At 36.3% G+C, this 23692-nt stretch overlaps 1 protein-coding gene across 5 annotated transcripts in view; it reads left to right on the forward strand.

Annotated features, from left to right (window-relative positions):
* The first annotated feature begins 1221 nt into the window (after positions 1-1221).
* LOC128219782 (ankyrin repeat, PH and SEC7 domain containing protein secG-like) overlaps positions 1222-23692 on the forward strand; it is a 28189-nt gene continuing 5718 nt past the window's right edge. For 2 of the 5 annotated variants that reach the window (XM_052927783.1, XM_052927784.1), the window contains exons 1-7: positions 1222-1288; positions 1606-2330; positions 2847-3021; positions 6460-6662; positions 8958-9169; positions 10992-11089; positions 23213-23375. In XM_052927783.1, the coding sequence (XP_052783743.1) occupies positions 2163-2330; positions 2847-3021; positions 6460-6662; positions 8958-9169; positions 10992-11089; positions 23213-23375 (1019 nt within the window). In that variant the 5' untranslated portion in view covers positions 1222-1288; positions 1606-2162. Of the gene's footprint in view, positions 1289-1605; positions 2331-2846; positions 3022-6459; positions 6663-8957; positions 9170-10991; positions 11090-12741; positions 14206-23212; positions 23376-23692 lie in introns of those variants that run through there. The other 3 variants (XM_052927786.1, XM_052927785.1, XM_052927787.1) reach the window with 3 other exon arrangements.

Raw genomic sequence — 23692 nt, forward strand, 5'->3', positions numbered from 1 at the left:
CTATGCATGAGGGGCGCCCCACCGAATTAGAAGATTCGATAGCAGACTCTGCAAGGGTTGTTTCTCTAATGACAGCAGAAAAATAACAACATGCCGATTAGTGTCGATTTTTTCCGTTCAGAGATGCATTTGCATGTTTTCATGAAAAGGTGGTTTGTGCTTTTGCTATCTACTTCTTCCCCCAAGACGTACTTTTGTATACATCCACGTAAGCATATCTATGCCGCAAAGTTTCCACGGGCGTGACGTGACAAAAAATGTGTATTTTCTTCAAGCTAACGGAGGTGTAAGCCTTGATATATCTTACTCATTTGAGCAATCAAACATGGCCTAGTATTGTTTTTCCCTCAACATTTTTTTCTCGTTCAGCCCAACATTGTCTATTTTGCTTTTTAAATTATTCAAAATAATTATTTATTATATAATCGCTGATGTTAACTTTCTTCAGACCTACAAAGAAAAGATAGTAGAACTGCTAAAAAAAATGATTCCTTAATAATTGATCATAAACATCGTTTTAAGTCGTGACAAGCCATAAAAAATCCACCTTATAGGTCTCTTACACAACAACAGGCGTATATAGAAAAAAATAAACGAAGTGAAAACAAAATGTCTTAAAGGGAATCATTCATGTTTTATAGGGTTAAACGTCAAACAAAATAATTTCGTGTGTAATGTGGAAAAAATGCTTGTAACAATGTGGCTAAAAAACTTCAACGAACAGGTTTTTATATCACTTTCTGACCTACATGTATGAGTATAATGTCACGACAACGTCAGAATTAAAAAAGCGACAATATCAATAGCTTCAAATGGCAGTTAAACAATGATAAAAAAATCGTCATTAGTTCAAATAATGGCGCGCGCAAACTCTTTAAACGCTATAAATTTCGGTTCGGAGAGAGGAACGCAAGCCTACTTTATACTATTACAATTAATAGTTTTGACCATTTGAAATGGGAAGCGGGGAAATGGTCAAAGAATGGGTCTTGTCAACGTAACTGTTGTAGGAGGTAAAATGAATCAAGTTCGAAAAGAAATGTCGCCAAGAGTATTTGTGAAAGAGTCGTTTTAAATAATTTGTGGCTTTCTTGATACTCTGCTGAGTACCGTACAGACCGGACCAATAACACATTTTAATTCTACTTCCAGTGTACAGAGATATCCAATATTTCTATCTAGTACATTTGTACCAGAAGGCTACTGAACCCGGTAACCGAGCTCTAACCCTCTCAGCTGGCGCCATCTTGTCAGCTTCAGCATCTAACTTGTCGACAACTTTCTGACGGTAAGTCTCTGTTCTAAGATTATCTTAAGATAACCTAAATACTAATATTTGATGGTACTGGTTTGGTTTTAAATTACGTCCACTTTATTGAAGTTATTAATGAATAACTTTGTTAATTCATAAAGGATCGTAATAAAAATTGGCATAAACATATCTTTGATTACCGTAGATTTAGAAATTACTTGTTTTGACAGCCTGAGAAAGTGGATACTTGCAGTTCTCGCAAACTTTTTTTATTTTTTTTGGCTTTGCTGTTTTTATTTGGAAATGATGTAGCAGGGCTCTTTTTGCAAGTACATATTCATATCTTTTTTCAGGCATATGAATCCAACTCAAAAGATGGTAACATAGATTGCCAACAGACGTTTAAAAGGTTGTTATTCTGGATGATTAATTAAAAGTAATCTTGCAAATTGTAAATAGTTGAGTCAGAAAAAAGTATACATTGACATACATGATAAGAATGTTACAATAAATAATCCACAAAAAGGAATTTGTAACTTTAAAAAGATTGCTATAGATATTCACACAAGAAAAATGTCATTGAATATATATGATGTTACACAATTCAAAAATTGATCTGCCTGTCAACAGCCATTGAAGTAAATGTCATAGACAAACTAAGAGAACTTCTTTGGCAAGTCATGGACAAATAATTCTGGGCATTTTTTCATTCCATTTGTGAAAAGTTTTTAAAAGTTAATGTAGTTTTTTTAGTTAACAATTACCATTGATTTTGCCTTCAATTTTAACCAGGCACTTGACAATGAGCATATTTAAAAGCCAGTAAGTTTTAAAACCGGTGTTAGTTGAGCTGCCTTTATCCAATCTGATAGTGAAGAATCTAAAAGCTAGTTAAAAATAATTAACAATTATGGAAGAGTTAGTATACAAGGCAATATGTGATGATCGACCTGCGCGACTAGAATCCTTTCTACGGAACGGAGGGGATCCAAATACTTGGATAGAGGATTCTGCGAGGATAAGCACAAAGTCATTTCTGCACGTTTGCTGTGAAAAAGGCCGGATTAGATGTGTCAAGGTACCAGCAATGTGTTACTGCATGCTATATAAAACAGGTATTGTAAAGCGTTCGTCTGAACTGTATTTATTTTACAACGATTCATTGTGAAGTAAGTCATATAAACTTAAGTCACTCTCATTGGCACGATGTCATGTGAGAGTATGGTCTTGTGTTGTGGGGGAGAACTGAAACTACTGGAGGAAACCCATTTATCCAGCTCGGTGATCACCAACAAAACTCACATGCACCCAGGCCGGGGATCGAACCCAGGTTACCTTATGAGAAGCAAGCACGCTAACCGGACATACAGTAAAGTGTTGGGTAATAATTTCTAACTTCTTTTCTGGCTTTAAAAAATATATATGTTTCTGTTATATATAAATGTTCAAATATTGTTGCTTGATGGAGCTTGAAAACCAATCTATTTTCAACACAAAAAGCATAAAGTGCTTTTTAATTTGAAGAAAAAATTCCACATTTTAGTTTAATTTTGTTAACTGACAGTGTTAATTGATGTAATTTTTTTACCTCCAGGTGTTACTGGAAAACGGGGCTCAGGTGGACATTCAGGGGTCGTGGGGCCAGTCCCCACTCATGCTGTGTATCCTAGTAGAGTATTTCGACATTGCTGAACTTCTCATAAACAACAATCCTTCCATAATCAACCAGCAAGACTCCAGTGGCAATACTTGCCTGCACATTGCGATTGGTAAGTTAAGTTTAGCTGTCCTTATTAATGTTTTTTACCCACACAGGATGGTTGTGTAGAGCGGGTGGTGGGCTTAGATTGGCGGACATCGTAGAGTCGGACTGAAGACAAATGTCACAAAACTAATAATGTATGTACATGTATGGTGATTTTAATGCATCTTCCACAAGCATGGTACTTAGTTCAGTTATAATTCACAAATACTGTGGTACAATTGAGTGACAAAAAATTGTTCTAATGAATATGTGTGAGGCAGGAGAGACACTCTATTCCAATGAATTTGTATGTTACAACTAAATATTCTAAACCATCAAGTGCCAGAGGTCCCCATGGTAGAATGGTTTTGATTGAAGGTGAAATCATTGTATGGAAAAGGCAGACACGTTTCACTCTGGCTTTTGCTTAATATTTTTGTATGAGAAAGCACCTGCTACCTTGCAGAGTCCACGAAACTGCCTCATGAATTATTCATGATTTTGAGATATTCCTAGCCAAATCTCCCTTGTCAACAAACAAGGGAAGCATAGTAGTGTATTGTCTGTATCCAGTGCTGTGTTTATGTACCTGTAGCAACATAGACTCTTTGCAAACAACATTAATTGTCACTGACCCAAAGTAGTCAGCCACAATTGTTTGATTCTACCCGGCAATGTTCATTACATTTTGACAGGCCTGGTGATATTGCCACCCTTAGAATAGCCTTAGCTTGGTTATTAATGCCCTCATAGCTTGGTTTCTGATGGATTACACACCAACAACCCCTTGAATTTAGACAAATTACTCTGACTCACCAAGGGTGGGATTAAATATAAAAATACTTTAAGTAAATACAAGTCAATTCACAATTATAATAAAATAACCAAACTAAAAACCCTTAAAGGAAATAATCCGAAAGAATTCTGGAAAATCATTAACAAAGGTAACGAGAGTAAAACAGAAGCATCTGTTGAAGATTTGTATAATTTTTTCAAGAATGTAAACTACGATAGTGAAATTGATAATAATGATAATAATAATAATAATAATAATAATAATAATAATAATAATAATGTAAATTCACCTATTACAGAAGAAGAAATAGAAAAAGCAATTAAACTTTTAAAGAACAACAAAGCAAGTGGCATCGATAAGATTGTAAATGAACATATTAAAAATACCTTCTACATAATGAAACACATATATGTGAAATTGTTTAACATTATATTCGAAAGCGGCTTAGTACCAGAAGTTTGGACAACTGGAATTATAAATCCAATTTACAAAAATAAAGGCGATAAAACAAAACCGGAGAACTATCGTCCAATAACACTTCTAAGCTGTCTCTGCAAATTATTTACCAGTGTTTTGTATAATAGGATAACAAATTATGTTGAAGATAATCATGTCATTAATAACTGTCAAGTTGGTTTTAGAAAAGGACACTCGACATCAGATCATATGTTTGTCCTACAGCATCTAATAGCTAATTTGAATCACCACAAAAAGAAGTTATTTTGTGCATTTATTGACCTTAAACAAGCCTTTGACAAAGTATGGAGATCTGGATTATGGGAAAAAATACAAAATTGCAATATTTCAGGAAAATGCTTAAGGGTCATAACTAATATGTATAATAATATCAAATCGTGTGTGTTCTCTTCATCTACTGCAAAATACTCAAATTATTTTCCTTCCAATATAGGAGTCAGGCAAGGAGAAAATCTTTTGCCTCTTTTATTTTCATTATTTCTTAATGATCTACATGTATACTTGCAGTCAAAGCCAACCGTAAATGGAATTTTAATACGACTAAATGTAGACAATGAACTTCCCCAGTTCCTGAAGCTTTTTATTCTGTTATATGCAGATGACACAGTTATAATGGCAGAAACGGCACGTGACCTGCAAAATGCTCTCGATGCCTATTCTAATTACTGCACTGACTGGAAACTAAAAATCAATACAACAAAATCTAAAATACTAATTTTCTCAAAAGGCCGACAACCAAATTTATTTTTTTCACTAAACAATCAGCCGATTGATATAGTGAAGGAATATAAATACCTAGGTGTGTTGTTTAGTAGAACAGGTTCTTTCTATAAAAACAAAATACATGTTGCATCGCAGGCAACTAGAGCAACTTATAGCCTCCTCAGAAACTCGAATACTCAATCTTCCGATCGATCTTCAAATAGACTTATTCAATAAAACAGTTAAACCAATTTTACTTTACGGCGCAGAAATCTGGGGTTATGGAAATCTTGATATTATAGAAAGAGTTCAGCTGAAATTTTTAAAGTATATTCTCAAATTAAAAAGTTCAACTCCTAATTATATGGTTTATGGCGAAACTGGAACAACACCAGTAGCTTTAGATATAGAAGAGAAAATGATGTCATACTGGGTAAGTTTGTGTAATAATAACAATAATAATAATAATAATAATACTGATAATAATAATAATAATAATGATAATAGTAAACTATCATCGATGATATATAAATGCATATACAAAACAGTTCAGACTTTACCTCCAGACATAATAAGAACACGATATCAATGGTGCTTCAAAATAAAGTCAATACTAACAAAGTGTGGATTTATAGGAACTTGGGAATATCAACAAGATGTAAATCCTAAATGGCTTAAACTTGCGGTTAAGCGCAAGTTTAAAAATCTGTTCATAACATCGTGGTACTCCCTTATTGTTATTGAAAATGCTAGCAACAGTCAATTTTATAAAATCTTCAAAACGTCATTTGGCTATGAAAAGTATCTTCATTCAACACCCAAATTATTATTATATCCACTTATCAAGTTTAGAACAAGAAACCACAGACTACCAATAGAAACGGGCAATTGGAATAGAACACCAGTCAATGAAAGGAAATGCCAAACATGTAACAAAATAGGGGATGAATTCAATTTTTTATTCGAGTGTAACATTTTTGATAACGAGCGTAAGCAGTATATAAAACCATATTTTAACAGACATCCAAACATATATAAACTTGAACAGTTGGTAAACACAACTAATAAAAAGGAATTTTTGAACATGTGTAAAATGGTATCTGTTATTCTTAAACAACTTCGTTAAACATTACTGATCTTATTTATCGTAGACTTTCTGCATATATATTAGTTGACTCTCCCATTGTCCTTAACCCATTTTATAACTCATAATGTGTAATATTTATCCTGTTAAATGGGACTATCTGGTCTTTAAATATATGATTTATTTGAATGTATGTTATGTCTTTGAATCCTCAATTTGAGCCTCTGAAATGTATTGTCTTTATCAATTACCTCAATTTTTTCATGTTGTGCATGAATTTGAGTGAATAAATGTGTTGACTTGACTTGATTTTGACAACTTGATTTGCAGTTTGTCTTATTCCCTGAAGTTTGCCCCCTGCTTCCAACTCTGCTATTGGTGGTTAATAATTTTTCCTTTTACAGGAAATGATAGTGTGGAGGGGGTGGAGCTACTCCTGCGTTACCATGCTGACATGAATATAATGAACATGATTGGTATATCCCCTCTTATGAAGATCTGTACGATGAAGGAGTCTAAGAATATGCACAAAATTGTGGAACTTTTTATACAAGCTGGGGTGGATATCGATTTGAAGGACTTCAAGTCTAATAGAACCGCTTTGCAGGTATAATGGAGATTGGTTAAATTTTTTGAGGTATTTTTTTGAGGTATTTTTTTGCTATTGTTTAAGTATCGATTCTTATTTTTCATGCAAGGGCTTCTTTGAAAATTTGCAAAATCACATACTGCATGAACGCATGAAAAGGAAAAATCAATCCTTGTATTTGCCCTCTCCCCTTTTTATCATTACTTTATTAACCAGGTTTTCACTTAATGAAACCTGGTTATTTGAATGACGTACATTGTTGTTCGGGTAGGCTGGTGGTGTCAATCTTACCTTTGAAAATGAATAATTTTAGTTAGGGTTGACATTTTTTTACCAAATTTTCTATATGGTATAATTTATGGAGACCTTTCATGGGATTGTTTTTGGGGCCCCTGTGCTCAAGGTCAGAGTCACTGTATTGTTACTAAAAACAGAAGAATGTTTGAAACTGAATAACTTTAGTTAAAAATGTTATATCTTGACTAAACTGAATAATTAGGAAGAGTTTATGCAGACCTTTCCTGCGATAACATTTGGGGCCGCTGGTTTCAAGGTCAAGGTCGCTGAAACTAAAAGTAAAAAAATAGTTGAACTGAATACCTTTAGTTAGGAGTGACATATCTTGATGAAACTTGGTATGTAGAAAGAGTTTATGGAGACCTTTCATGGGGTTGCATTTGGGGACCCTGGGGTCAAGGTCATTGAAAATAATAGAATAACCAAACTAAATGTCACAATAAAGTCTGAAGTTCTTCTGTCAATCAATGAAAACCTGGTTTTGTCGCATTATGGTGTTTCTTATTGAAGTAAGGATTTTGGTTGATCTTATTTTCGCATTTGTCAAGAAAATTATCGAGATTTTTTAATTACATATACATCAGCATGACCTAGTTCCTTCTTGCGTAACTCAACCTTAGAAACAGAGGTGATGAACTTTTTTTAGGTTGAACTGTCTGTTGATGCAAAATAAACGCAAATTTAATCATAAGGAAAATCAAAACTTTATTTTTTCTTACCATGAAATTTGTGTACATTTTTCATCAGCTGTAAATGTAAAAATTTGGTTTTTGCCTTTTTCCCCATGCTTTTTTGCTCATATTTTTGCTATAGTGTAAAAGATATATCACAACAGCTCACATGTAACTTGTATGTAAATTTATTCAGAGCTGAAAATGCATAATTAAGTAGGGTAAAATAAATTGGTATTGACTACTAAAGGGTTATTCTAAATTTGATCTTAAAAGATTTTTAATATATATATTAGGGATGCAAACGAATATTCGAATATTCGATCGATTCGGTATTCGAATATTCGATGTTTTTTGTTTGATTAAAAAACCTTTTGCCTACAACTGTGTTGTTGTATATATTCGTTTTTACAACGATTGGTCGGTCCCTAATGCCAGAGGTGTGAACGTGATGACACTATACACATGTCACATAAGGGACACATCGCCGGGGACTGTAAACAGTACCCGTAATTTTACGACATCTGGCTATTAGACAAGTGACATCAAACAAGTTTCAATTATTTTCCGTCAATTTTAATGACCATGTCAATTAATTATGTACGGAATCAACTACCAAAGTGGTGTCATGGCTGCCAATTTAACTGCAATAATCGCCGTAATTATATGAATGACATGTGCTGGTTACATGCTCTAAACTGTTTGCCATGTTTCAATATAACGTTCGTGCTTTAGAGTGTAACTGTATAAAATAGCGTTTTAGGACATTGATGTACAATAGATGAGTCAAAATATAGGGTTATTTTCATTTTATTATTGAATTAATTCCCCGAGTAGGTCCGGTGTTTCCATAGTTATGTTTAGTAGAGATCACTCCCAGAATGAGGCTGCGCGTCTTACATAATGACCATCCGTTGGTGCATCACGACATTCAACAGAGAATTTACAATCATGGCCTTGTTTACAAATACGAATGCTGTTAAATTGAAATTAATTAGGTTTTTTTGTTTGTAAGGAATGTTTTGGGTTTTTTTAATTTATTTTCTGTAAATAGGGAATTGCAGAGGCTAATTTTGGGGGAAATCAGTGTCCGTCACATGTACCGGCTATGACAAAAGCCCCGGCTATATCTGTAGCGAATACAAATTGTAGTTTACTACATTTCTTAAATATTCATTTTGGTAATCGAATATTCGAATATTTGATCGAAAGAATTACCGAATATCAATTTTGCCATTCGTTTGCATCCCTAATATAAATATAAATATATATATATATATATATATATATATATATATATATATATATATGTAATTTATAATAAAACAAGTATGGTAAATTTCAGGGAGCAGTCTTGTCGAAGAACATCTCCACAGTGGAGCTACTACTGAATGCAGGGGCAGACCCTAACTCCCAGGACAGAAGCGGTCGTAATGCCCTCAGTAATCTCATTATGAGCAATCTTCGGCTATACGAACAAACGCATATCATTGATGACCACCTTATGACCATAATTCATCTGCTTGTTATGTCGGGAACAGACCTCGACACTTGCAGGTGAGGAGAGTCTACAATTTTCAACCTTTTCATCGTCAGTTGTTAATTTAGATAAGGGCTATTTCATTTAAAGATATAACCCAGGGGGGAAAGGCAATTTTTTAGATCATATATGGTGGGGTGTCTGTTTCACTAATTTGCATTTGTAGGTGGTTGTCAAATTGTGAAATTTGCTTCTGATGGGGGTGGTCGAAATTTAAATTGCATATGATGTAAGGGTGAAAATCCCTTCAGAACCGATCCACAGATAATTTGTGTTACCTCCCTTGAAATGTTTATACTCTGCATTATTCTGTTTTTTCCACTGATTGCAACTTCGCAATATACCATAATCCTTTGCGACATACTAACTAACAGTTTCCTTCAGGGTTATAACGAAGTCTAATAACAGCGTTAAAAACATTGTTGCAATTTATATCAGAAATTTATATCAGAAATTTAAGCTAATCTTTCTTCTTATGATTGATATCATACTATTTTGAAACAGTGGCATAACATTTTGATATCATTCACTGGTTGGAAATTATGTACCATTTTGCTTTCCGAATGAAATATTTGCACACACACTGCTGGGGACTAAATACCTGGTATCAAATATTCTGCTTTCAGAATCAAATATCAGCATACTCAGCTAAGGACAAAATATCAATGACTTTTTTTTGGAATGATTTTAGGTCATCTTTAGTGATGAAGTGTTTCCCGTTGTGAGGCTATTCACTGTCAGTTTTAAGTGCCAGAGTTTAAAGCATAAAAAATTGATTCAGTGTGGTTCCTATTTATTATGTCTCCCCCATTCATGGGGAGACATATTGTTTTTGCCCTCCTGTCTGTCAGACAGTCAATCAGTCTGTACGTCACACTTTGTTTCCAATCAATAAGTATAGAGTGCTTAGACCCAGGAACTTCATACTTGGTATGCTGGTTGGTCATGACTAGTAGATGACCGCTACTGATTTTGAGATCAGTAGGTCAAAGGTCAAGGTCACCGTGACCTTACGGTGAAGAAACGGTTTTCGCTCAATAACTAAAGATCCTTTGGGTCCAGGAACCTCATACATGTACTTGGTATGCTAGTTGTTCATGACTAGTAGATGACCCTACTGATTTTGAGATCAAAAGGTCAAAGCTCAAGGTCGCAGTTCCCTTCAGGTAAAAGCGATATGTTGGTGGTGACTTTATGCTTAAAAATTGTTTCCACTCAATAACTAAAGAACGCTTGTACCCAGGAACTTTATACTTGGTATGCAAGTTGGTCATGACTAGTAGATAACTCCTATTGATTTTGAGATCAGTAGGTCAAAGGTCAAGGTCGCCGTGACCTTGAGGTGAAGAAACGGTTATTGCTCAGTAACTAAAGAACGCTTGCACCAGAAACTTCATACTTGGTATACATGCAAGTTGATCATGACAAGTAGATGACCCCTAATGATTTTGTGATCAGTCTGTCAGTCAGTCAGTCTGTACGTCACACTTCATTTCCGCTCAATAAATAAAGAACGCTTGGAGCCAAGAACTTCATACTTGGTATGCAAGTTGGTCATGATTAGTAGATGACCCCTATTGATTTTGAGATTACTGATCTTATGCAGTAGATGTTCACTATTGAATATTGGTGAATAGGTCAAACTTCAAGGTCACTGTTGGTTCCTCTACAGTCCAAAAGTATAAATTTCATGTCCATCATTGATTAATTCTCAGCAATGACCACACAATTGGGGAGACAAGAGCTTTTTCAAAAAAGCAATATCTAGTTTCATTTTGTGATCACTGGAAACTTGTTTTTCATGAGTGGCCAGCAATTATCCTCTTTTTATTTGTTTAGGTATGAGGGCTCTAGTCCACTAGTTATGGCTATCCAGTTTCGCTGTACACCATTGGTCAACTATCTACTGGTGAATGGTGCATCCATCAACGGAAAATGTACGTAAATAGCAGTCATATCTTTTGTGCAACTCTCTTTGATTCTTTGAGCCTTTTATGCTTAATTTATGGAGAGAAAATGTTATTAAATACTTTATTATGAATACCATACAAACATCAAATACTGTATCATGTCGACCATTGTGAGGTATGCCGATAGCTTCACTTTAGAGTGGACTTTCTGGGTAGAAACCAGTACTGGTGGCCATGAGAGAGACTTTTGACATTTGAGAGGCCATGAGACAGTACCCAGTGGTCAAAATAAACACAAGCCCGCAAGCCCTGCACTGGTAAAATGCCTTCCAGGCTTGCTAAATTTCTGAATTTCATATAACAGGGGTTGTTCAAAAATTTGATGCAAAGGAATAATGTAAGAATTCGGGCTTGTTTATCCAAAAGTCGAAGTTTGATGACTGAGTACCGCTCTGGGGATCGAGGCCACAACCTCTTGGGTGAGATGTTGACACATGCAGAACACTCTCACACTCTTAGTGGTAATATTTGTAATGTCATTTCCTTTCAATGTTTCAATATTTATGCCCCCTTTTGAAAAAAGTGGGGTATATTGTTTTGCACATGTCGGTCGGTCGGTCGGTCGGTCGGTCTGTCTGTCTGTCGGTCGGTCGGTCGGTCGGTCGGTAGGAATACCAAATGGTTTCCGATCAATAACTTGAGAACGCTTTGACCGAGGGACCTCATACTTGGTATGTGTATTGGTCATCACCAGCAGATGAACCCTATTGATTTTGAGGTCAGTGGGTCAAAGGTCAAGGTCAGTGTGACCTTTACATGAAAAACGGTTTCCGATCAATAACTTGAGAACGCTTTGACCCAGGGACCTCATACTTGGTAGGTGTATTGGTCATGACCAGCAGATGAACCCTATTGATTTTGAGGTCAGTGGGTCAAAGGTCAAGGTCAGTGTGACCTTAACATGAAAAACGGTTTCCGATCAATAACTTGAGAACGCTTTGACCCAGGGACCTCATACTAGGTAGGCTTATTGGTCATGACCAGCAGATGAACCCTATTGATTTTGAGGTCAGTGGGTCAAAGGTCAAGGTCAGTGTGACCTTTACATGAAAAACGGTTTCCGATCAATAACTTGAGAACGCTTTGACCCAGGGACCTCATACTTGGTAGGTGTATTGGTCATGACCAGCAGATGAACCCTATTGATTTTGAGGTCAGTGGGTCAAAGGTCAAGGTCAGTGTGACCTTAACATGAAAAACGGTTTCCGATCAATAACTTGAGAACGCTTTGACCCAGGGACCTCATACTAGGTAGGCTTATTGGTCATGACCAGCAGATGAACCCTATTGATTTTGAGGTCAGTGGGTCAAAGGTCAAGGTCAGTGTGACTGTAAGCTGAAAAAAGGTTTTCTGATTGTCCATATTTTTTTAATGCATGCACAGATGATTGGGATTGATGTATAAATGTTTGTATAGAAATGATTTTCTTTTATGTTACTATTTTAGTTGGGCATTTATTTGCCTTCTTAAGTTATCATAAGTAGATGACCTGCCTCATATGCATCCAATGACAAATCAGCTGTCATTTCAGTCCATGCATATTTCATTCAATTGTCCAAATATTTCTGGCAACTTGGCGCTCAGGGGGCATAATGTTTGACAAACATCTCTTGTTCAGTTTTTGGAGGCATCACTCCGTTACACCATGCTGTTAACAAAAAAGACATAGAGACAGTTAAAGTGCTGTTGAACTGGTCATCTGACCTCACGATCAAAGCCAGAATGGACAAATACAACTATGACCTGTTGTTTGACTGTTTTGAATGGGCTATTCTCACTGGCTGTGTAGACATTGCATTGCTTCTTGTCCAGGCTGGATATAACGCATCTGCGATAGACTATATTACCAACTACAGTATTATGCCGCCACAGTGTCTTCAAGAGAGGCCAGAAATTCTCGATGAGTTACGCATGATGGCATCACAACCTCCTTCCTTGTTTGATGTGGCTGTGCGACGTATCAGGCGTTCTCTCAGAAGTAACATTGTATCGAGAGCAGACCAGTTACCCTTACCCAAACTGTTGATAGAAGATGTTAAAATGAGGGGGACTCTGTGTTAGTAATATTAAGTTATGTGACAGTCATTTCGGATGAAGAAGCCCAAATTCTTATAAATGTTAACGCCTGGCTTGATATTGTGTCGCAAGCCAATGTAAATCAAAATGTTGCAGGGCTTGCAGGCTGGTACTAATGTTTTCCACTGATGTGATAAGCTTGTGTCTGCCCTTTACTGTGTATAACATGTGCCTTAGAATTGACATTTCATCATACAAGATATGTGGTTCCTTTATCCTGGGGATTAAGTGTACAATTATAAGAGTTGTTGAATGTGTTGTGACCCCATATTATTCTGGCATTATTTAAAAGGGTTTAGAAGGCAGATTGTGTCAAATTTATACCGAAACAAACGTTGGAAACGTTGGCCATAGTTGTGAGCAAAAATGGGCCATCTCACATAAGGAACAAATTCAAACTGCAATAAATTTATTATGCCCCCCTTCGAAGAAGAGGGGTATATTGCTTTGCACAGGCATGTCGGTATGTCGGTCGGTCGGTATGTCGGTCGGTCGGTCCGTCGGTAGACCAAAGCATTGTCCGAGTGATAACTCAACAATTCCTGGACGTATGGTCATCAAACTTCACATGAATGTTGGGCCTGACCAGTAGATGACCCCTATTGATTTTGGGGGTCATCGGGTCAAAGGTCAAGGTCACAGTGACCTTTAAATGGTAAAATAATTTTAAAGCTTGTCAGAGTGATAACTCAACAATGCCTGCACCCATGGCCCTCAAACTTGACATGGAGGTTGGGCCTGACCAGTAGATGACCCCTATTGTTTTTGGGGGTCATCAGGCCAAAGGTCAAGGTCACAGTGACCTTGAATGGTAAAAGGTTGTCCGAGTGATAACGTCGACAATGCCTGCACCCATGGCCCTCAAACTTGACTTGGAGGTTGGGCCTGACCAGTAGCTGACCCCTATTGTTTTTTGGGGCTCAATGGGTCAAAGGTCAAGGTCACAGTGACCTTGAATGGTAAAAGGTTGTTCGAGTGATAACTCAACAATGCCTGCACCCATGGCCCTCAAACTTGACTTGGAGGTTGGGTCTGACCAGTAGATGACCCCTATTGTTTTTGGGGGTCATTGGGCCAAAGGTCAAGGTCACAGTGACCTTGAATGGTAAAAGGTTGTCCGAGTGATAACTCGACAATGCCTGCACCCATGGCCCTCTAACTTGACTTGGAGAATTGGCCTGACCAGGAGATGACCCCTATGGTTTTTGGGGGTCATCTGGCCAAAGGTCAAGGTCACAGTGACCTGGAATGGTAAAAGGTTGTCCGAGTGATAACTCAACAATGCCTGCACCCATGGCCCTCAAACTTGACTTGGAGGTTTGGCCTGGCCAGAAGATGGTCCCTATTGATTTAAGGGGTCATTGGGCCAAAGGTCAAGGTCACAGTGACCTGGAATGGTAAAAGGTTATCCGAGTGATAACTTGACAATGGCCTGCACCCATGGCCCTCAAACTTGATTTGGAGGTTGAGCCTGGCCAGAAGATTGTCCCTATTAATTTTAGGGGTCATTGGGCCAAAGGTCAAGGTCACAGTTACCTTGAATGATAAAAGGTTGTCCAAGTGATAACTCAACAATGCCTGCACCCATGGCCCTCAAACTTGACATGGATGTTTGGCCTGACCAGTAGATGACCCCTATTGATTTTAGGGGTCAAAGGTCAAGGTCACAGTGACCTTGAAAGCAAACTCGACAATTCTTGGACCTATGGTCATCAAACTTGACATGAAGGTTGGGCCTGCCAAGTAGATGACCCCTATCGACTTTGAGGGTCATCAGGCCAAGGCCAATGTCACAGTAACCTTTAATGCAAAAAAGTTAACAAATCTTCCCCCAATGATATCTCGACAATGCCTGAACCTATGATCATTAAACTTGACATGGATGTTAAGCCTGACCAGTAGATCACCCTTATTGATTTTAGGATTCATAGAGCCAAAGGTCAAGGTCACAGTGATCTTGAATCGTAAAAGGTTGTCCGAGTGATAACTCAACAATGCCTGAACCCATGGCCTTCAAACTTGACTTGGAGTTGCATCTGACTTGTAGATGACCCCTTATGATTTAAGGGGTCATTGGGTCAAAGGTCAAGGTCACAGTGACCTTGAACAAAAAAAACTTGTCTTTCGATAACTTGACAATGCCTGCACTCATGGCCCTCAAACTTGACATTTAGGTTTCTGGTGACCAGCTAATGACTCTGGATTTTGAGTTCATAGAGTCAAAGGTCATGACGGTCATAACACACTTTATCCTCACACTTTAATGGTCATAATCTTAAAACAGCAACAAATCAGCGGTCATTTCGGTCCATGCATATTTCATTCAATTGTCCATATAATCCTGACAACATGGCGCTCAGGGGGGGGGGCATAATGATTGACAAACATCTCTTGTTATTAATGTGTTTTCGGATATTATTTATACATTTTATATATATTTATTATCAGGATGCTATTCCGTTTAAAATGATATCAAAATAATAAAGGGTAACCAGGCAACTTAATATAACCTTATTTAATCACCAATGGCTGAATGCTCTGACAATATCTATTGTTCACTGTTGAATCTTGAAAAGTTGTTGAAAAAGGATAGTTTCAATCATTGCCTGATATAAACCTGATACTTTATTAACTGCAGTGTAAAACAAGCTCAAGATATGAAGTTAAGAAATGCGTTAATACAAAGCTACTTTTATTGTCTGTAACAAAATACAATGGCATGTCCTGGTGCTACTGTTGTAGTCCATATCCCTTGTATAGTTTTGTGGTTTATTTTAAACGTTATTTATTTTACAACAATTGTGAATGAAGTTATTTAAATTTATGCTACTTCACTCTTGTTGGCAGGATATTGTGTCAGGTTGTGTTCTTGTGTTGTGGGGAGAAACAGAAAAACTTGCTTGTCCGAAAATCAAGCATCAAGCGTTGGGAATCGATCCTGGATTGCCTTGGTGAAAAGAGCACTCACCACTGTGCTAACCAGATAATAATTTTGGTGCTATATCTTTATATGTGTTACTTGTGCTTGAAGTTTGACCTCATTGTTTGTACTGGTTGTAACTTTTTTAACACTCATATTAAAAGCATGACTGTACTCTGTCAGATAACTTTTGTACTTTCCACAATATATATGATGTTAACAACATTTGTACCGCACATGTCCACATGGAAGAAACATAGAAAACATTATTTTCTGCGATGGACCTTTTTGCATGACAGAGTGATGACTTTATAGAGCAATATACATCTCATTACCAATCGTCCAAAAATGCCTGCTTCCTCAAAGCCAAAAATGAATTGTTTGGGCAGTTTAGGTGATCAGTTTGTATTTTAGTTGTCTTTCAGACTTTCAAATTTAGTGTATGCCAGCAAACAAGGTTTGAAGTGGGGGGGTGGGGGGCATAAAATTGGAGTCACTTTACGGTCGGAGAGGTGGGTGTTCTGTTGGGCGAAAGTTTATAGAGTGAACTGCCCTGACAGTTTGAGAGATATCACTCTGTTACTTGGTACACATCACCACCATGAGCGGTAGAAATGCCTGGTGTATTGTTCATGCCATTTCATTTTATTTATGTTATGTTTGTAGTTATTTAACACATCTGTGCAATAAGGATACTGTGCAATTTTTATTGTTTTTATTAGGATTTTTTTTTTTATTATTTTTACAAAGGTAGTGTCAATGCCTTTCTGCTGTTGTTGTCATAGTCATAACCCAAAAACATATCAAGATATTCAAATGAAACTCTGTACACATGTTTCCAGATACGAATACATAATACGCACATGTATAGCAATGCTCATAACCCTGGCTCTAAGAATTATTGAGTTATATCCCATGTTTGACTGGAAACACAAAAACAGACAAGCGTTGGTGTTCATTATGTGGCACTGTTGTTTGAATTTGTTTGCTGTTGTTTTGCTTCTACTTTATTGTATTGCTGTTGCTTATAGTTTCAGTGCTGATCCTTCATAATTAGGCCACTCTGAAATAAAGATGTTGATTTGCCTCATGTGAACGTCAGGCAAAACCCTCAACCCGATTTTTTTAACCCGACTCTTTCTATTTAACTTCTACAATTGGTAGTTTTTTGTTGATCAAATTATCGTTAAAAATTGAATAAGAATAAATTGTGGCCTTACTATCATTAATTCATACATGTATATTCATCAAACACGTTTGTAACTGAACAGTATACATGTGTCAAATGCTCTTGCAGGTGAACAGTTACATGTGTCAAATAATCTTGCAGGTGAACAGTGTACATGATCATTTGTCAAATACTCTTGCAAGTGAACAGTGTACATGTACATGTGTCAAATACTCTTGCAGGTGAACAGTGTACATGTGTCAAATACTCTTGCAGGTGAACAGTGTACATGTGTCAAATACTCCTGCAGGTGAACAGTGTACATGTGTCAAATACTCTTACATGTGAACAGTGTACATGTGTCAAATACTCTTGCAAGTGAACAGTGTACATGTGTCAAATACTCCTGCAGGTGAACAGTGTACATGTGTCAAATACTCCTGCAGGTGAATTGTGTACATATGTCAAATACTCTTGCAAGTGAACAGTATACATGTGTCAAATACTCCTGCAGGTGAACAGTATACACTGTCAAATACTCCTGCAGGTGAACAGTGTACATGTGTCAAATACTCCTGCAGGTGAACTGTGTACATATGTCAAATACTCTTGCAAGTGAACAGTGTACATGTGTCAAATACTCCTGCAGGTGAACAGTGTACATGTGTCAAATACTCCTGCAGGTGAACTGTGTACATGTGTCAAATACTCCTGCAGGTGAACTGTGTACATATGTCAAATACTCTTGCAGGTGAACAGTGTACTTGTGTCAAATACTCTTGCAAGTGAATAGCCTCATGTACATAAGTAATAACATGGTTATATTTATATTTATATTATTGTTACTGTTCTTAAAAAATGTATGTTTTTGCCTGTTTTAAATTTTATAATAAAAGAAATAAATGTTGCTGATCAACTTCATTGTTTAATCTTCATGACTTTGATTAGGTGGAGAGATCAAACTCGATTTAAAATAAAAATAGCTGAGGATGTTTAGCACAAACAACATGTACATGTATGACCGTGGCTTGGTGGTTCGACCGTCCCCTATGGAGTGGGAGGTCGAATGTAATGTTCGAACCCTACAGGGGGCTTGTACTGATATTGCCTTTTGCATTCGGAGCGCCTTGGCCATTTGGCATCGAGAACAAGTTCGGATGTATATGGACAGTTTACAATGTCAGAACTCTTTACATTTAACTACGCTGCAAGTAGATCGCGTAGTGATTTCAATTAACAGCTCAACTTAATGAATTTTCTCTTGGGAATCTTAATTATTTTTGCAATAATACACTTAACTGACAATAACACAAAATACACTTTAAAAGACTACAATTAATTTAACGCTATTATTTATTTTTTTACTAACTACTTCCACCGACATACCGGCATACACCCGATGTTGTTTTCGATGGAAAATGGCCGAGGTGTTCGGAATGGGCCGTTTGACCCAGCATCTAGTTAAAAGAAAGGGTAGCGATTGCCTTCCTGTCGTTTGCCAGGCATATTGGATATGAATCTGGAGTAATACAGTTCATCAAGGAATTGAGAGTGTTGATGCTGTACTAAGCAAACACTTAAAACAAACACTTTGTATGGAGGAGTAATATTTCACCATGATGTAATAGTAAAACCCACTCTGCCATTCTTAATCATTAAGATATTACTTCAGGTAATCGAACTGACATATATATAATACAACCTCATTGGCTTATAATATATTGTCAACGCAAAATCTTACGCGAGGATTGTGAATCAGATGAGTGGCAGTAGGCGGACACCCGTGAAAGTTAAAATTATTTATGATTAAGTCTTGAACTTAGTGATTTCCCATCTGCATTTTCAATGGCTGTGAAAGTAGGTTGTATTCTAAATTTGTTTTTCATGTAAAAGACCAACGTACAGAGGGAAACTTCATGGTCCTTAAAGACATTTGACATTAGGGAACTTCTCATCCAGGTCACCCATTGTGCTCACTGAGTTAAATTAGAAACAAGCATTACACTGTTTCTAATACCCCATTGACAAATGGAAGACGATACGAATTGATGCAACTACACAGTAGTAAATGTATGAGTAATAAATGAGACGCGGATTCAATCAATTCATACATCAGAACGAGTCGCATGTATTAACCACATAGTTAATACCATAAAAAGATATTATAAAACATGTCACTGTAAAATGTGAATGATCATGCGTTTGAAGTTACAAAGTTGTCCGCATTGGTGGGCGAGACCCACGAGACCAGGCCCCAATATCGCGAAAATACTTAAGTCAAATCTTAAACTCAGTCTCAACACATTTTATCACATAGCATTAAAATTTATTAAAAATTATATATGTTTTTACAGTTTTATAAGCACATTCTATCATAAAATATGCTGATAAAAGCCTTTGATCGAATTCCAAGGTAATTATATTATACAGCCAAAAAAGTATTTGAGTACAATTCTGAAGTAATTTTTTTGCTCTAGAATTAGTTTTCTTTGAAATATTGACAAAATCTTTTTATCAACACATTCTATGAGAAAATACGTACATGCAAACATGCAAGATTTTGAAGAATATAATGCTTTTATAAGGTGACATGAGTTGAGACTGAGTTTGAGATTTGACTTAAGTATTTTCGTGATACTGGGGCCAGGGGCCCGTCACGTTCATTAAAGGATTTAAGCCGTAATTTCAATTATCTTCATAAACGTCACAAAGGACAGACAGTTGATTTAGTCAGATTCCCCAACTTTGTGTTCATTTCTAATACTGGTAAAAGTTATGGGGGAAAATAACGAAAATATGACACTTTGGTAATTCAACTTACGTCCAAGATCAGTATTGACGGGTACCATTGGTTGTGATTTGTTTATTATATATATATACACCTATACGTCGCGATTATAAACAAATTGCAGAATGATAATCAGTCCAAACCCATTGGCTCGAACTCGCTTGGCTCGAATTCCGCGTTGGCTCTGGATGTAAAGGACCGATTTCTTTATACTGAAAGTAAGCAATTCCGCTTGGCTCCAATATTCCGAGGCTCGGGATTTTTCGCCGGTCACTGGGAGTTCGAGCCAACGGGGTTAGACTGTAAAGCGATTATAAAAAAAATACGACTAAAATTTATATAGTATCTATATACTATATGTGTAAACTATATATATATTTGTTCTGAAATATCACGATTACCTGATGTATGAACGCTCAAAATCATATTTTCGAATTGAAATGATTATAATAAAATCATGTGCAATGTACAAAGAAATTGTCGGTTTTAAAATCAAGTACAATGTACGCGGTAATGGTCGGATATAAAATCAAGCGCACCCCATTAACAGATGTGTGTATCAAACAAGAATTGAAAAACACCGAATTCAGGTTTGTCCCCTGGGGCTCACGCGTACATGATCCAGAGATAACATTCCGCGATACCGCCCAAAATAACTGATCTGGATTTCTGATGCACGTCATTACCGATCGACTTGAGGCCCGTCAAGCAAAACTAATTAGAAAAATGTTTATCTGAACTGAAAATTAGTGTAGACAATTTGTATTTTACCTAATATCGTCGAAGATAACAAGGACGTATGTATGTCCGTCAAGATAGCCATAAATTTGTATTTAGTCGTTTCATAAACTTAAGTAATTTTCCTAACTTGTGTATCTCTCATACCATATGATATTATAACCTACCTTTATCTGAAACGCTTAATTTCCGATCATTTTTTTAAACCATACATTTACACGAATAAAACACGACTACTTTACTTGTAATTTAACCATGAACGATTTAGGAGATTGACTTAAGTTAAGAAATGAATTAAGAAGTTTTTTGAATACGTTATCATTAAAGAAAGCTAAAAGCTACACAAAACTTTCCCTTTCATTAACCACGGTCTTTTTATCTAGTGCTGGAAAAAGATGAAAACACTAGTATTTAAACGGGCATTACACAAACTAAATTCCTAACCAATACATTCAACCACTTTTTTGTTACGGTCTCTAGAAACCACGGACCTATAAACCATGGTTTATAGGTCCGTGCTAGAAACATAGGTTTTCCTGTAAAAACACACAAAATATTAAGTGTATAAACATGTGTTAGTATTACATTATATCATTGCTCCAAATTTTCTTTTTGCTAAGTATATAATGATAATTGCTGTGTGTCCTATATATGTATTATCAACAAAGGAAAAACAACAACATTGGATTAGTATCCATGCGAGGTCAAATCGCAACAACTAATATACTGAATATAAGGTTAATATCACGAGTGTCCGGTGCAATCACTGTAATAGTTTAAATTCCACAAACAGATGTCAAAAATGATGCGAAACAGCCGAATTCCTCCGGGCCTTACAAAATAATACACATTTAAACAAAACATTTCTTGAGGCGAATCATGACAAAATTCTTAAGATAAAATCTGCATATTTTTGCATAAATAAAACATTCTGCAGGTATCATAAAAAGTCATTATCATCCTGAGTGTAAGTGTATTAAAATTTGCATTGAGGAAAGAGCAAAACCATGTTTGGATGCAAAGGTCATTTAATGAAATACTGGATTAGGTAAAGATAAAATAAACACCCGAACATGGCGAATTTTCGCGTGACTTGATATTGCAAGATGCGGAGTAGCGGACTGGGCTTATCAGTGATTGTCACATTTCTTTCGGGGCTTGTCGTCACAGTTACGGCAGACCACAGTAAGTTTTTCCTTCATTTTTACCTCCTTAAAGTACATACAAAAATCGTTATGTATACAAATATGTTTTAATAACTTTTCAAAAAAAATCACATCGCGCTATGTACACCACAGACTTGACGGCTGCCATTTTTGTTTTGTCATTTCGAAAAGGACCATGTCAAAAAGCGTTGTGGTGTTCTTGTATATTTCATTAAGGTTGGACTACGGGAACAACACTGATTTACAAATTACTTTCCCATACACATTTTTTTATTTTTGGCATTTTCTAATCTGAACAATATCAGTAAAATAAGAAAAAGGTGCTGAAATATTTTCTTCATTTATTTCGAATATATCGTCGCCGTGGCGCAAAACGTCGTAACACTAACGTTCATTTGCGATATTTGAATCAGATAAACATTAAACATATCCCGTTATAGTTTTTTTAGAGCTCAGTTTTTTTTAGAGCTTTATTCGTCTGAAATTTTGAAAATTAAGATCAATCGTACGGTATGTTTAATAAAAAAAGTAGCGTAAAAATGGGCATTAATGTTCAGTTTAGGACCAAAAAAAAACAAATGTATGTAACTTAAGGCATACTCTGATCTAAGCCAAAAAAGAATATCATATAATTTTTCGAAATCAGTTTAAATTTTAATCGTCAAGCGTTATCCAAAATACATAAAATACTTAAAGTAATCCATGTTCTAGAAGTACAGGCGAGGTAAAATTATGTTCATCATGCGTCAAGCTGACGATATCATTTATTCTTTTAAAATCATTAAAAATGTTAATTTCCATTACTTTTACCTCAGAGGTGTATGATATTATTAAACGCTGATTTAAATGTGTTCTATGTTAAGTATCATCTGGGTCCCGGAACACGGGAAACAACAGTTTTCAAAAATCAAAATGCTAAGTATTATATATTCTGAGGATAGGAAGGTTTTAATGGAACAAAAGCTTTCCTATTTGTAGGGTAAAATAATGTAAAATTAATTAATTAATTGAACGAATTAATAAAAGTTCCCGAAATAGCATATCTGGTAATTGCGTCGTTACGATTTCTATAACCTTAACAAGACTGTAAGTCTTCGATTTACATGATTGAATGTCTGTTCGCTTTGAAACTTAAAACAAGTTAAAATACGACCAGCTTGGCTCCTCGACCCGTCCTTGTAATAATTATAGTTGTATTTTAAGGAGAAATACAAGTTCTTGTAATAATTCCAGACGTGACGGCGTGCGGTGACGGACAGTGCGTTAACGGAACTTCATGTTGCCCGGGGGAACGCGAGTGTTGTGACCACGTGCAGCTATGTTGCGGAGAGCACTGCTGTCAGACCGGATATGAGTGTTGCCATGGCAGCCCTCGGTGCTGCGGCTCCGCAGAAAGGTATGTCATAGAGACTCGAGATACGTTACTGTACAAACAATATCAAATTTGCAGATTTTTTGCCAAAGTACACCGAATTTGTTCCGGTACCTACTCAAATAAGTTAAACTGTAATATATATCATAAACACTGTTTTAAAGCGACATACTACTTCTACATGGATGTTGTCATTTGACGTGTTGTGCTTAATTAAGAGAGTATAACATGGAAATATGTTTCCGGAGGAAACTCACTGTTTCACGACCATGAAACATCCATGTCTCCATGGTTTCTCATGTAGTGAGTAAATATATTAATATATGATATTATGTTATGCT

The sequence above is a fragment of the Mya arenaria genome, chromosome 15 (assembly GCF_026914265.1).
Source record: "Mya arenaria isolate MELC-2E11 chromosome 15, ASM2691426v1".
Classification (NCBI taxonomy): Eukaryota; Metazoa; Mollusca; class Bivalvia; order Myida; family Myidae; genus Mya; species Mya arenaria.